The following is a 16307-nucleotide window of genomic DNA, read 5'->3' on the forward strand; positions in this document are numbered from 1 at the left end:
AATACATACAAACACAAGGATTTAGATCTTCATCTCCTGAACACCAGTGACAATTGATACATCAAACCTCCCAGGCTCTTCACTTCTTTTTCTGGCCATAAAAGAAAGCTGAAGCTTATCTGAAAGTCTGGTCATTATTGGTGCCCAGCAGGAGCCTATGCAAGCAAGCTTCATATAGCCACCTACAGCTAAGTGGTGGTACTTCACACCCTGGCTTAGGACTCATTCTGGGTCAGCTTGGTGGCTCTGGCCTTGTGCTCTGCCTCCTTCTGAGGTGTCTCTTGAGGTTTCTATGCCCTCCCTGCCTCCCCCATCTTGGCCACAACACTGACTGGAGCTCCATGCCAGGAAAATGACAGCACCGCTGAGCTGTGCAATTAGGGTCTGGCCCAAATGCTCATGTGTTAATTAAGCAGAGAATGAAGTTCCAAGAGAAAAGGAGGAAGTACCTAGCTCGGAATCTCTCTGCTGGGGTCAACTCAGTCTCTCACAGATAAGGTGAGCAATAATGCAGCCAAACCACAACTTAAAAACAATACTTTTCGAGAACTATAATCTTAACCAGAAACCGATTTTGGTCAGTTGACAGGTACTCATGAAACCTTCACTCTTCCCCAGGCAACTCAAAATTATTCTTAAATAAAATTATGACCTTGACTGTGATACGTCTAGTTTTCTAACTGAAAGGCAAAGGATTAAGGTCAGTAATCCTTCTCAAGTAAGACCATGCAGTTATATTGTTAAAGCTGGAAAAACTACTTTTCTCCTATTTCCTATAAGCACTCCTGTTCTGGTTAAGCTTCTGAATACTCTGTTTACACATAAGGAAGTCCAAGTGTGAGTTGTGAGATTTGGACTCACTTAGATAAGAATGACCCAGTTCAGGCAGCCAATACCATTTTCCAAAGGACTTGAGGAAACTAAGCAGCCATAGCATAAGACGGAAGGTCTGAATATGGATCACTAATTGAAAGACAGAATAAGAGAAAGCAGCTCACCTGAAGAGGCAAGAGCTCACCTGTTTATACAAGTTGAAAGGAGTGGTCTCATTCAGCTTTCCTTAAGTGATTTGGAGGAGGAGGTATGGGGCGAAGTCTGTTGACCCTGCACAGATGTGCAATGGAAGGAAGGACCACGAAGAAAACTGCTCAAGGACCTCATGGGACCAAGTTACTGGGCAGGATTTGAGACACACAACACAGAGTTGAAGGGAATTTCAAGATGTTTTTGCCAGTAACTGGATGAGCAACTTTATTACCAGTTCTGTCACTTTTCCAAAGGACAAACAAGAATGTGTTTTGCTGCTTCTTGGCACAAGGGCCTGAGAGAGGAACAGCAAGACACCCGTGCTGCCACCTGTGCGGGGACAAAGAAGAGAATAAACTGTCGGGGGACACCGAGGGATGCCATCCGGCAGGATCGAAACCAAGGGCAAAACACGGAGGGTTTTTGCACACCTCTGCCATCGGTGTTTTCCTCAGCCAAAAGAGGCAAGAGCCACCTCTCTGTGGCCACGCCTGGTACATCCTGCCAGCTGGAGGACAAGCGTGTTTCTGCTGGAACAGATCGGACGTGCCGCGGCAGCACCTCCGCATCTCTCGCCCGGTGCCGGCGCAAGGACGGCGCGGAGGAGGAGCAGCATCCCCGGCTCCCGCCTCTGCCCGGCCGGGCGGCGCGGGGGTGGATCCTGCCCGGGAGCTGACAGGGCGAGCGGCGAGAGCTGAGACGGCCGCGGGCAGCTGGTAAATCAACAACCCACCTCCTCGTCAAAAGAGATTAAAGTTCGGTTGGGCCGTCAAAGGGCCTTCGGAAAAAAACAATGAATCTGTTTCTGGAAACGTTCCTCTTTCTGGGCACGCTCGTGTACTCCTACGTGGAGGCTTTCGTGAAGCTGTTTATCCCCGCGAAGAGAAAGTCTGTCAGCGGAGAGCTTGTGCTCATCACGGGTGCGGGCCATGGCGTCGGCAGAGCGACCGCCCTCGAGTTCGCCAAGCGCCAGAGCAGGCTGGTGCTGTGGGACATCAGCAAGGTAATGGCTCAGCTCGTGTCCCCACTCCTTAACCCCCGAGGCCGCTGGGGTTTCAGAGCCTAACAAGGGCATATAGGGCTCTGGGTCCTGCAGGTGTTCGGCGCCGCTCAGCGAGGGAGCGGGCACCACCTCGCAGCGTCCAAGCCAGAGGGAAAGAAGTGCTCAGCAAGCTGCTCTCGGACCCGCTGCCTGGGCTGGCAGGCAGAGCACACTGAGACCAGCAGCCTCTTTCCACAGAGGAGTGGGTTTGCCCTCGCGATGCCTCTCTGGCCTCAGGGATTTTGCAGACTTTGCTGGAAGATATGTTTTCTCTTGACTTGTATACCAGCATCGCTGTGCTGAGCTGTGTGTGAGCCCTGCAGCCCTCAGGGGCAACTACAATGTAGGTGCCTCCTTGTTAAAGTGTTCACAGTGGCTCAAACTCTATTTCAGGTAATTTGGCTGAAATGTAAAACGACCTTGGCAAGTGGAGGATGGACAGGTGCAAACATGCAGCTTGGCATTCAGTAGGGATCAAGACCAAGTGCCGTGTGTAGATCCTACCAGCTGTCCAGGGAGGGTGAGAGTCTGGACATCAGAGAGTGGGAAAGGTTCTGACACAGTGGGTCATCAGAAGCTGCAGAGTTCATCCTGTCCTCCTGAGGCTGCAAACATAAAACCCAGCCTAGCACCAACAAGCAAAAATACCCCAAACCAAACAGAAGCTGTAGACAAGGGGATGTGTAAACAGGGAAGATACTGTAGAACATTTTCAGTGTTTGTACATGCTACCCATTATGGGTAAGACCAGACTGGAGGGATGGAGGAGGCTTGGCTCTGCTCTCCGGATGTGCACAGGGCTGCAATCAAGTAAAGCATTGTCCATGTTTAGTGGATGGAATGTGGAGATTCAGGAATAAATATTAGTAGCAAGCAGCACCTGGCTTTGGTGCTGGAAAACAGATTGTAAGGGTGGGTGTAAGCAGGAACTGAAATTCAATTCCAAAGGATCCAACTACCTAGACAAAGGTCCCCTTTGTGGGGGACTCTCAGCCTTAAACAGCAGCCAGGACTGACAGCAGTTTCCTGGTCACCCACTGCAGGGACCTGCACAACTTCTCTCAAGTGCTGAGCTATCCCAGGCTATTTGTGACTTGGGGCTTTTCACTGCACAGGTCACCACTGGCATGGCTTTCTGGCTCCTGGGGACAAGGCTACACCAAAGTCACTGCTGCTGTGACTTAGTGCGTTGATGTAGTGATTTAGAGGAGCTCCTGTTCTGTGTGTCAAATGCCATTCTGTAAGAAATATTTTTCTACATTGTGCACTGTTGTGGTGGGTTGACCTTGGCTGAATGCCAGGTGCCCACCAAGCCACTCCTCCTTCTCAGCTGGACTGGGCAAAGAAATAACATAGAAAAGAACTTGTGGGATAAGGCAGTTTACTAAAGCAAAGGTGGAATTTTGTGTGTGCACAAGCAAAGAGAAAAAAGTACTTTACTTCCCCACTGCAGGCAATGTCCACCCACATCCTGGGAAGCACAGTTTCAGCACATGTCGCAGTTGCTGCATAAGACAAACATCATAAATAATGGAAACCCTTCTCTCCTTCTCTTTCATAGCTTTCATATCTGAGCTGACATCATGTGGTATGGAATATCCCTTTGGTCACTTTGGGTCAGCTGTCCTAATTATGCCCCTCCGAGGATCTTGCCCATCCCCTGCCTGCTGGTGGGGGGTCAATGTTGGAGAGACAGCACTGATACCGTGCCAGCACTGCTCAGCAGTAGCCAAAACAGTGGTGTGTTATCAGCCCCTTTCAAGCTAGTAATGCAAAACATGGCACTGTGAGGCTGCTACGGGGAAACGAACTCCAACTCAGCCCAGCTGTGGAGGGCACTTCTCACACCCAGTCTGTGTATACAGAAACACGTAGAGCCACTTTTTGTATCTTGGGTGTCAGATGGCTCTGTGTTTTAAGAGCTCTGTTTGCAGTCACAGTACCTGCCTCCTGTGCTGTGATAGGCATCATGTGCTGCCTTTCTGCAGCCTCGTCACATGTGCCTTACCGAGGCAAACTCCCTCCTGTTGCCACATTCCCAAGGCTAAGAGAATTGTGATTGTTCAGCTTGGAAAAGAGACAGCTTTGGGGTGACCTAACTGTGGCTTTCCATTACCTGAAGGGAGCATAGAAAAAGATGAGATGGAGAGAGACTGTTTACAAGAGCATGTAGTGACAGGATAAGGGGGAATGGCTTCAAACTGAAAGAGAGTAAGTTTAATTAGATATTAGGAAGAAATTCTTTACTGTGAGGGTGGTGAGGCACTGGAACAGGGTGCCCAGAGACGCTGTAAAATTGTTTGAGACCAGGTTGGATGGAGCTCTGAGCAACCTGGTCTAGTGAAAGGTGTCTCTGCCCATGGCAGGGTGTTGGTAGAAGGTCATCTTTAAAGTCCTTGACAACCCAAGCCATTCAATAATTCTATGATTTCCTTTCTAGTAATAGGTGTACACAAGTCCAAAATTTAAGGCTGGAATGCCTGTCCTACCAAGGATCCCACCTACAGCTCTTTACCTGGGTAGCCATGAACTGTTCAGGGGCCTGGCAGTCATTACATAATTAAGAGACATGCAGCCTACAACTGCTCTGCCACACGAGGACAGGAACAGTTGTGCATGAGTGTCTTTCTTTTTTGCCCCTTCCAGCACGGCGTTGAGGAGACGGCAGCAGAATGCAAAAGCTTGGGAGCCACTGCTGAAGCCTTTGTGGTGGACTGCAGCAAACGTGAGGAGATCTACAGCGCTGCAGAGAAGGTGGGGTAGCAGGGACATGGCCAAAGGCTCACCCAAACATGATTGATTTCCAGAAAAGTCGGGAAAACTGGAGAAGAGGCACTGCAGGCAAATCATGCAAGGTTGTGGAAACTCTCCACTGCTTACCGCTCTCTGTAAACAGAGTGATGTAATACTTCCCATGTCACAGCCAAGCCTATCTTCTTCAGTGATACTCCAGGGTATCACTCCTTGTTGCCAAGTTTGCTCTGTAGAGTCCCATCCTCTGAAAGAACACAGACAGCACTGAGGACATATGAAACATTTTATTGGAAAGGCTCTGGTCCAGCTGGCTGAAAATAGTCTGTACTTTCCTAATCCCAACTGTGACTACACAGTCTAAACTATGTCTATGCACAGTGTGTGGAAGACAATAAATTTTGGCAGTAATTATTTAAGGGAGAAGAATCAGATGTAAACCAGATCTCCTGGAACTGCTGCACAGTTCCTGCCACAGCTGGAAAAGGTGTGGTCTTCTTCTCCATAGAAGAAAAAATGTTAAGAAATAACCTAATTATTGGTCATCTTCTGCAGCTTTGCCTTTTTTTTTTCTTTATAATGAATGTCAGACACACTTCTGGGCCTTTTTTTTGTCTCCAAAAGGTGAAAAAGGAAATTGGGGATGTGACCATCCTGGTGAACAATGCTGGTGTGATCACAGCTGCTGACCTGCTCTCGACTCAGGACCACCAGATAGAAAGAATGTTTGAAGTCAACATTCTTGCTCACATGTGGGTAAGTGCCACTACCATCTCCATACCTACATCTTTGGGGAGCAGTGTTGAGGAGGCATCTTTAAAATAACCACTATTACCAGTGAATTACCAAAGTGTCTTTTGGGTGTGTACAGCACATGGGACCTGAGTAGATTGTCTTTGGGAAGCTTGACTAGCCTCTTGCTGATCTGAGCAGGTTGGTTACAGCCTCATCTGTAACACAGGTTGGTCTCTGTCAGAGCTGTAGTGGGGCTTACAGAGTGGAAGGGTTTCAGCTCTTAAGCAGTACTTGTTTGCAGCAGAAGGGAAAGGTACAGGTTGACCAGTGTTTTAGTGTACATGCTGGAGGTGAGACACTGTCAGCATTGCCACTGACACGTGAAACTTAAAGAGCAGCAGAGGAAAGATGTGAAAATCAGATCCTGTTTATAGCCGACTTCCTGAATCTTTGGGAGAGTAGTTTGCCAGATGCAGCAGCTGATCAGAGAACGGGTATCCCTGTGGCTCTCAGAATGAGGTGCTGTGCAGAACAAAGCATTAGTCTCTTAATGAATGATATTCAGGATCAGCACTGAATATGCCAAAGAAAACATTGTTCTTCTCTTCCTTCCTGCCCCCTACTTTTCTGCTGCTTGATTTAAATGACTTTCAAGACTACAAGAGCTTTTCTGCCAGCCATGATGAACAACAACTATGGGCACATTGTCACAGTGGCTTCAGCAGCAGGTCATTTTGTGACTTCTTTCATGGTGGCTTACTGGTAAGTGATTTTTAAGTCAGCTGACTTCATTATTAATTCCTTCTTCTTCATCATAATGTACCAAATAACTGAAATAATCCTCCCACTGAATATGGTGTGGAGAAAGGATTGTGCTTAGGAGCAAGAAAGCACAACAGTCAGCATTTGAGGATGCCTGGAAGTTCCCAGCAATTTGCCTCTTAGCTCTGAAAAAACTGGGAGCAATGCTTGTATGAAAAAACAGCCATTTGACACATCAGCTAATGAAAGATTCTCCTTTTTTCTCTCCCACATGATCCAGACATTTGCTTAGCAACACAGGTATCCTTCACCATGTTCCTTCTTAGAACATAGTGATTCTCTAAGTTGTGGTAGTGTTGTCAAGTAAACTCTAATGAATAGTTTTTGATCTTTCTACCATTGTGGCAGTGACTGTAGCGTATAGAAATACTTCTGCTGTGGTGACATAAATCTGCTTTTCTACTTGAAACCTGTCAAGAAAACATAGTGCATGCACGGAAAACTTGTTAGATTGCATATTCTTATTCTGTGTTACATCTAGCCCTCTATAGGAGCAGCTCCAGGTACATCAGTCTTCTCTGTTTCTATTTTCTTTGGAATTGACTTAAACTAGAGGCCTACACCTGTTTCTCTTGCAGGTTGTTCCTCAGCTTTGCTTCCATATTGCTCCTCTATTTCCAAAGTCATGTAAGACTGTTATGAGATGCTGCTGTATGGTACAATAAACACTTGAGGGTTAATCTCCATTTCTACCCTGCCTATACTTCTTAATTTTAGAGATTTGTTTGCATTCCTTCTAAGAATATTATTGCATGGGAAAAAAATGTGACATTGATCCATTGATGCTCATTATTTACTCTTTTCAAAGGTTTCCTGGTGTGTGTCTGTCTATTTTGCCTATCTGTTCACACCCTGTCTGCTTCCAAAATTACTCCCCAAAGGAGTAGTATCTAATCCCCCACTATATTCTGGCATAGGAAAAATTAGAATTAGCCCCTGCCCGGTCTTTCAGCTGGATCACGTTATTTGCTTGGGTTTTTTTCCATCCTAGCCTGTACTGTGTGATTGTTTAGGCCGTTTGCAGTTGTTGGGGGGTAGAAATACTATTTATATCTACTAACTTGTGCTTTTTCCCCTCCTGCAGCTCAAGCAAGTTTGCTGCAGTTGGATTTCATAAAGCTCTGACAGAGGAGCTGTCTACCCTGGGAAAGGACGGAATAAAAACCACATGCCTTTGTCCAGTTTTCATAAACACTGGATTTGTCAAAAACCCCAGTACAAGGTAACTCTCAACACTCTGTTTCTGTCCTTCCTTCTTTGCATCAAGGCACTGGACATTATCCCCAGCCTTAGGCCTTCTATTCCCACCGATTGTGTAATAACAGAGCGTACAGTTGTCTACAGAAGATCTGCAGTGTCCTTTAACCCACACAATGGTTGCATTTGAATTACCTGAGTTTCTGCATATGTGTGTAGCTTGTACTACCCCTTTCTACCACCACAGTCTACATGTGTGCTTTTCTGTGTAGGCTTGGAAAGATTTTGGAGATTGAAGAAGTTGTGGAGGCTCTGATGGAAGGAATAGTCACCAACCAGAAAATGGTTTTTGTTCCACCAAATCAGAGTGTTGCTTTATTGCTTGAAAGGTAAGTAGAAAAAAATAAATGTATCACCTGTAACTTGCAGAGTGCACCATCCTCAAATATCTAAAATTGGATTCAATTATTTTAGAACACATCACAAGGTAATCAATAATGCAGTGGTTCTTTCTAGTGAGAACAACAGACACCATACACAAAGATTGTTTTGGTTCTTCTAATCCACTTGCTGCAGATAATTCTTTGCAATGGAGAGGTCAACTGCTCTACATGGCAATAAGGAATTAGAGAGAGAACAAGGGAACAGTTTTTCTTTAAAGGTCATTATTTTCCCTCTGGAAATATCACATTCTCTGAAATAGCACCCTCAGTGTAGTTCCAGAAATAGCTGAGGACCTGCTGCTTATTAGTGTTTTTTCTTCATATCAACACCAAAGACTGAGGCCACAGAGGCTGGGAAAATTGCTTTAAAACACCTCTATTGCTTAGCTCTGCCATGTAAAGCAAGTATTGTCCTCTCACACATCTTTAATAACCAATGTAGCCACTCTGCTGAGGAGGTGTTTACATCAGAGCTTAGGTTACAAACCTAGAATTAACATCAGAACAACTAAATTTAGTTTTCAGTTATTTTCTACAGTATCTCCTGAAACTCTTAGTAACTCCTTGTTTGTGAAAGCCAGCAAACTTGGGTCTAACCCTAAATTTCTTTTTAGGAGGAAGTGTAAAGGTGTTGGGGTGTGGTGTTTTTTTTTCCCCCTCCCAAAAATTTCCAGATTAACCAGATAACATTTTGAAAGCGAAGAGAAAGCAAATGTGCACATCTGTGTTCAATATGAAAACTTCCTGGATTCTGCAGCAATATTACAACCTAGTCCAGTACCTGTCCTGGAATTGTCATAAAAGGAAATGGGTGGAATTGGAGTTAAAACTAGTTGGACATTGATGAGGACTACATATTCTTTGGAAATGATACTGAGTTTAAGACTCAGTCTCAGTCCATGTGTGTCATGCATTCTGCTCCCAGACCAGCTCTTTCCTCATTTGCAGTCCTACTTTTCCTCATAATTTAAGTTTTTCTCATCCCACATTTAATTTCATGTTATTATCTCTTTCAGGGTGTTTCCAGAACGTGCCCTGAATGTTCTGAAGAAGATGACCGATGTCAAGTTTGATGCAGTGGTTGGGCAGAGAAGCACCCAGTGAAAAGCAAGAATTGATTCTCATTTCACAGTGACAGGAGTGGAAACAGAACATGTGCTGAGCATAGTTCGGCAGGTGTGATCCAGAACAGAACTAAGATTGGTGCTTCCAGGCCACCATTTCCAGACACACCGAAGGGTTTATCCCACACCTGCAGCAGGAACACTCCTGTATAACATGAAATGTCAGCAAAGCAGAGATGCAGCTCTAGAAGGGCTGTTTTGAATGTATGTCACATTGCCTCTGTCTTGTAATGTATTCTCTCTGGGAATATGTTAATCTGGATTTACCCCTGAGCAAAGCTGTCTTGCAAGAAGTAATTTCCAGAGGAGCTGGGTGGCCTGTTTCACCTCAATTTATACTTTAAAATGTACAATGAATTTCACATACTTTTGTAGCAAGTACCTGAAATAATACAGGTGTATATGTAATATAATACCTAATTGCATTGATCATCAGGTATGAATTAGCACCATCAATATGCCTTTATATGAATAAATACAGTTCTTTAACACAAAGAACACAAAGTGTCTCTTGGCAGTGAAAATCAAAACCAGGTCCTAGAGGTGCATTTAAGGTATATGGTATCAAGTAATACACCTTTCCCTGTATCATTTCTCACACTGCTCATGTGAAATTCCCAGACACCTTTAAAAAACCTTCCCATGAAAATAGTGGAGTAATTCTTTAAATTTACTGGATGTCCTGCTTTTCATGCATACCAGAGAACCTAATTTGTTACATGAGAATGCAGACCAAGTTGGACTGTTTTTCTCTTTACATTACAAGGCAATTAATCCAACTACTGAAAATTCTGCAGTCTGTTTCAGTATTCCTAAATCAGACTACTCATGTTATTAAAGAAAAGAGCACAGTTATGCTGAGCCAGGAGAGCCTTCATTTGCTTGCAGCAGGTGAGTTAAAGTTAAATCCACGCCTATGTCCAATGCAGGCGAAGGCCCAAGCTCTTGAAATCTCCTGAATTCAACAATTGCTCATTTCAACAAATTAACATGTGACAGCACAAAGTTAAACCCATACATGTACTGGGTAACACATGTGCCTCCATATAGCTCTTTTCCAACAGTCTCTTCCACCACATGCACCAGACTGAGGGTTTATGTTTTCCACTCCTATGAAACTGCCTTGTTAGTGCAGAGGATACTGTAGCAGAAACATCCATGTGTAATTTTGGATTTCAATTCCCAATCGTGCTGTCCCCCTTCCAGATGCAGGGGAGCAGCAGAGCAGGGGTTCTTGGCAGGAGAAGGCACACCAGATGCTGAGAGCAAGGCAGGAATCACACCAATTTGACACTGCCCCACTGCTGCTGTGCAAGGACAGTGGAGCAGGTGCAACAGTGAAAGGGTCAGCCAGAGTCTGCCAACCACCAAGCCAGGCTGCAGGGATGAGACAGGTCCCCATGGCACACCACAAAGCCACATCAGGATCAGTGAGGTACAGGGCCAGGCATAGCACAGCACCAGCACAGCCCATGCAAGGGCTGGGGCCAAGGCCAGGGCTTAAAGGTGGGTGCCAGGGCAGAAAGTACATGAGGAAAAGCTCCAGAGGAGCCTTTGCACAGCTCCTCATCACAAGCCAGTGGCCTGATCTAATGGGACCCACCTTGACCATGAGGTTAAACTCCCAAAGGTCTTTGGCCTGTGGGACAAGAGAGCAACACCTGATGAAACAGGTCAAAGAACCCTTTGCAGCACAGATTGTCTGTGCACCTACTTGTGCAATTCATGACCATGTCAGGCACTTGCTGTTTCACAGCCATCTGAGGGAGGCCAGAAGATGCTGCCATCTTCAGCGCAGTTCCATCCTGCTCACCTGAGCATTTCATGTTGTCCTGTAACGAGGCACTTCACAAAAGGGAGCACCCTCAACATCAGCTCCTCCTGCTCTTAGTTGGCAACAAGTAATAGTTTGTACTTCCATCAGCACAAATATTTGCTAAATGTGCTTTATTTCATGGAACATTCATGTACCAAGACACCCAGGGTGTGTCAAACCACAACTTGCCAGAGTCAGATGTTTTGCTTCATAGTTCACAATTCATGCAACTTAGACAGGAAAATAAAGAAAGGGTAGCGAATCTCAGAGAATTAAAAACCCCAAAATGTTAAAGCTCAAAGCGTGTTAGATGTGGTTTGTGTATAAAACCAAGACCCTCCAAATCCCAAATCTGAGAACCATGATTTAATGTCCTTTGTCTACTCTGAGAGTTTTTAATTTTGTCCTGATTTTATTTAAATTACTTATGTAGCTCCTGCTAAGAGGACAGGCCTGTCACAACTGAGAGCTACTTTCTCTTCTCCATGTTGCTTGAGTTTTGAAGCCTTCTGCTCTGCATAAAGAAACAAGAATAGCAAGGATTTAGGTCTTCATCTCCTGAACACCAGTGACAATTGATTCATCAAGCCTCCCAGGCTCCTCAGTTCTCTTTCTGGCCACAACAGAAAATTGAAACTAATCTGAAAGTCTGGTCATTATTGGTGCCCAGCAAGAGCCTATGCAAGCAAGCTTCATATAGCCACTTACAGCTAAGCCCCAAATTTGAAGACTGGTACTTTGCACCCTGGCTTAGGACTCATTCTGGGTCAGATTGGTGACTCTGGCCTTGTGCTGTGCCTCCTGCTGAGGTGTCTTTTGGAGTCAGTGTTTCTATGCCTTCCCTGCCTCCTCTGCCTTGGCCAGCACTGACTGGAGCTCCATGCCAGGAAAATGACAGCACTGCTGAGCTGTGCAATTAGGGTCTGGCCCAAATGCTGATGTGTTAATTAAGCAGAGAATGAAGTTCCAAGAGAAAAGGAGGAAGTGCCTAGTTTGGAATCTCTCTGCTGGGGTCAACTCAGTCTCTCACAGACAAGGTGAGCAACAGTTCAGCTAAAAGCACCATGATGTTGGCCAGACATCTGTGGAGCTCCTTCCCCAGCTCTTCCAGCTGTTCCACTTTCAGAAAGCACTAGAGAGTAAGGACCCCACAGGGATCTTTTGTGCCAGATGCACTAAGTACTCCCTGAGCTGCTGCACCGAGTGTGCAGATGACACTGCTGGGACAGCCCTGCTGGCTGACTGTTCCCCAGTGCAGGAGGCCTGAAGGTGAATTACTGGCATCATAAACCCTATAGCTGTGTCTGTAAGCTCTATGGCCAGGCACCATGTTCATGCACTGTTTTGCAGTTGTCCATGCTGCTGAAGTAGTCTATAACCGTGTCTGGCAGCACATGCTTCAGCATATTGTGGGGGCAGTGCATCCCCAGATCCAGGGCTGCTGGGCAGGCAGCGTGGGTGAGACCGTATGTTTTGCAAGAGGAGTGAAATTTTATGGACACAGAAGCCTTTTGAGGACACCATCCAAACCAAGACTGAATAAAACAAAGGAGCAGCTGTGATAGTTCCCCTTCATCCACTCTAAATGCAGACCTGACTGGCCTGAGACTTGAGAGAGTTATTAGGGAAAAGAACAACATATAACAACAATATTTAACAGTTATAATTACAGTCTTCATCATAGAAGGTAAAATTTTCAAGAGACTCTTAAGGGTCTTCAGTTTATCTCAGCCACATTAAGTCTTACAGAATTTCTAATGGCATAGATTAAAGCCACCACAGCTCTGCTGCCTGATCTGTCTCTTTAACAAAGTCAGAATTCTTCTTCAAAGACTGGCTCTGCTGCACTTTTCTGAAGTCTTTGAATCCTACTCAGAATGTTAAGAGAATCATCCCAGCCTGTGTGTCTTGATGCAAACCTAGCCCACTTAAAAGTGCAAATCATGGCTGTGCATCTTATTGCCTCTGTCTGCTACCACCGAGGCCCCAACCTTGTGACTGGGGCCTCAATATGTACAGTGTTTTAATGCTTGCAGGTAATGCCAGAGTGTGTAAAAACGCAGGCAATTTTAGACAGCATTTCAGAACATGGTTTTCTAGATGCACAAAACCTCCTGAACCCAGCAGTTCAATAAAATGGAATTTTGTATTGTTTCATGTTTTTTCCTACTGTTCCACTGAAACTAGGCATCTGAGATCACTGGTGGTTCATGGTGTTGCAAAACTACCTGCAAAATTTTATTCTGACTCAAATTTTTGGTACCCTCAGCCTTCCAGATTCTTTCATTCTACATTCAGTATCTGATCATGCAGTTTTCTCTTTTCCAAGTGCATCTTTTGCTTTGTTTGAGCTCCCCAGTAAGTTTTACTGTAAAATCTCTATCAGAGTATGAATCAGCTTACATTTATCCAAGAAGCCAGGTGTTACTAGGAGTAAACTTGCTCTCATGAAAACTATTTCCTTTCTGTGTACTCAGCCTTTTAATGTTGTCAGCTGGAGCAGATCATTTTCAAAAACATCACAACCAAAATGTTTTTCAAGAAATATCAGCACACTAATCAAGAGAGGCTTTTACAGCTAACGCAGCTGTGACTCGTGAGATTCAAGTGATTATCTCTGCAGAGGACTATGAAGATACTCTCTAAAGAGACTCCTTTTATGTATGTCAATTATAACGGTTGTGACATTAGGAATGAGTGACTGACAATCATTAAAAAGGCAACATTGTTTGTACTCACTGTTCACATGTTCATGCTCCAGATAAAGAATTCCTGACTCACAAGGATTACTTTGTTCCTAATCTATATGGTTAATCAGTAACCAATTTAGGGCAGGAGAGCTGTAGCTCACTTGGCGCAAGGAACAAATAAAAGGCAAGAAACCTGCCAAATAGAGGTGTATTCTCCTTCAGCTGGATGATGAAAGTTCATCTATATCCCAGGCCTATAGATAAGAAGGCAGCAGCACAGATTTTTCAGACAGTTATTTTTTCAAGCCACGGATCGTTTTACTTTTGCCCTGTCACACACAACACTGTTACTACATCTGCAGCCTCAGAAGTCATGAAACTTGGGACGCTCTATACACAGTTACATTAAGCACAGATCCTCTCAAGTGCTTAAAACCATAATGTGGATCACAGGCAAACAAATCCTAAAGTATGATCCTCAAAAGTCTAAAGCCAACTTGTGATAATGCCTGTGCTGTGCAGCGCTGAGCTACCTCAGTGCTAGCTCAAAGGCACTGAGAGATGTTTTGCATATATAGACAGCCCCATGATTATCTGTTACCTTGAAGCCTGTCAGTGGTACAGCTGTGTTAGTGCTGTTCGGTAGCAATGTTTGCGAAAGGGACTGTTCTTCATTCAGCTTCCAGCCCAGGATCTCTGGATGATGCCAACTGACATGGTGCAAACCTCTACTCAGTGCAAGACACCTTCTTGCCAAGGCACAATTACCTGGCATTCAGTCTCTACTCAAAGCCTCCTCAAGACACCTGTTTATGTTTCTGTGTGTTCTCTCACCTTGTAGGCATATCTGACACAAACTGATTCAGCTGAGCTTAGCACACAAAGCCACAGTCACTCGTCACCCAAAGATCTTTTTCATGCAAGCTTATGTCCCATCTCTGAGCTGCCAGGCTATCATTTGTCTTTTGGACTAAGTGAACTTCTTTTTTTCCCCTCTGAAACAGGTAAAAAAATGCACAAACCCAAAAAACACACACACAAAATCCATCTAAGTTCCCTTCCCTCCCCTCCCCTTTTTTACTATCAGGCAATAGCAATATTTTTAAATTAATTGCCTTTACAGCAGGAAGATAAAGTATCAAACTCTTACAAATCTTTTAAAGCCAACAAACCAACAAAGTAGCTTAGCAACCATTCAGGCTTTATTCTTTTGTGGTAGATTATTTCAAATGATCACTAATGCTGCTATGAAGCTTCCGATTCCATAGGCTCTACGTTGCCCAACTTCAGATACAGTCCAAATCTTGGGAGCCTGAGATCCCCTTCACTACTCGTATGCTTCATGCAGCACAGCACACATGCCCCTGTATTCTTCTGTTATTGTTGTAGAGCTAAGGAGATGGCTAAATAAACTTAATTAAATACATTAGGAGATTAACCAGATTTCCACTTCCTGAAATTTATTTCCTGACCACTGCAATCTTTAACTGCATTTTCTAGAAGACATTTTCTGATTCTACAATTGCTAGTCCAGCAAGCCACTACAGTTTTAAACTCAAGTCTTTAACAGAACCCATTCAAATAGTTATTTTACATTTACTAACAGAACTGAGGAAAAGCATTTATCAGAACAGTCACGACAGATCCCTGGGAATCCAGCCTCAAAGTCTCACCACGTTCAGGAAAAGGTAACCTCTTTCTGTCATCAGAGATTACACCTCACCCATGTGAATCACTACTTGCAAGGACTTAGTTGACATAAGTATCTGGGGTGATAAGCAAAAACGCAGCAAAAATAACTGCTAGGAGAACGTTTTGGATTCTAATAGCAGTAAAGGTATTTATTGACAATGTTGGAGGCAAGCCAGTTTATACTGGGCAAAAACTTGCCTAACTCGTTTGTGTAAAATAAGCCATTTATAGCCTTAAGTTCATAGTTAACACCTAATTTCCATATTAATGACCGGGCGAAATCTTGGGCAGAGCTTTTCTTTTGACTTTGAATTTGGGTAGTGGTCTCCTGACTTCATCCCTCGGGGTGGTCTTGAAGCGTCTTCATCACTGTTGGACTTCTGCCTTTTCTTTGCTCGATGACATGACCTGTCAAACTTGTAAAACCTTGGCTTCAACTCTACAAAATCTTGGATCTTTACCATTTCATCCTATTGAAATGTCTAGCTTAGTTTAGGGTATGACTTCTAACCATGGCACACTGGTTTCTATAATTACCAGACAATTTGTCCTAGAACAAAGTGGCTTTAGCACTTTATGCTGTTTAGTGGCCCTGCCGTGCAAACAACAGTTTGCAAAGCAGTATTAGAAAATTTCACAAAACTGGGGTTTTTTGGTCTCTTTTCTCTTTCACTGGGGCAGGAGCCAGCAACATGCCAAACCCAATGGCAGCAAAACTAAACAATGGTATCTTTGTGGGTTGAAGGCCTGACCAAACTATTACTAAAGTCAGTGGGAGCCTTTTTGGTGGTTTCCAGGGGCGTTGGATGAGAGCCACAATACATTACAGGCAGTATCACTAACTCTCAGTGCCAGAAATAAGAGCACAAAGACATTAGTTTCTCACTTGGAATAGCACTCTGCCCACTGACTCCTCCTACCTTTCCAAGAGCGACAACCTTCCCCCATCCCCAGCACTCCTCTCGGGAA

The 16307-nt window shown here is 44.5% G+C and overlaps 1 protein-coding gene across 1 annotated transcript; it reads left to right on the forward strand.

Annotated features, from left to right (window-relative positions):
* Positions 1–1705: 1705 nt before the first annotated feature.
* LOC139672123 (estradiol 17-beta-dehydrogenase 11-like) lies at positions 1706–9644 on the forward strand. The gene is made up of 7 exons (XM_071555676.1): positions 1706–2029; positions 4715–4822; positions 5444–5575; positions 6210–6316; positions 7461–7598; positions 7846–7962; positions 9033–9644. The coding sequence occupies exons 1-7, from the start codon at positions 1820–1822 to the stop codon at positions 9118–9120; spliced, it is 900 nt and encodes a 299-aa protein (XP_071411777.1). The 5' UTR covers positions 1706–1819; the 3' UTR covers positions 9121–9644.
* The last annotated feature ends 6663 nt before the right edge of the window (positions 9645–16307 follow it).

This window comes from Pithys albifrons, chromosome 5, assembly GCF_047495875.1.
Source record: "Pithys albifrons albifrons isolate INPA30051 chromosome 5, PitAlb_v1, whole genome shotgun sequence".
Lineage (NCBI taxonomy): Eukaryota > Metazoa > Chordata > Aves > Passeriformes > Thamnophilidae > Pithys > Pithys albifrons.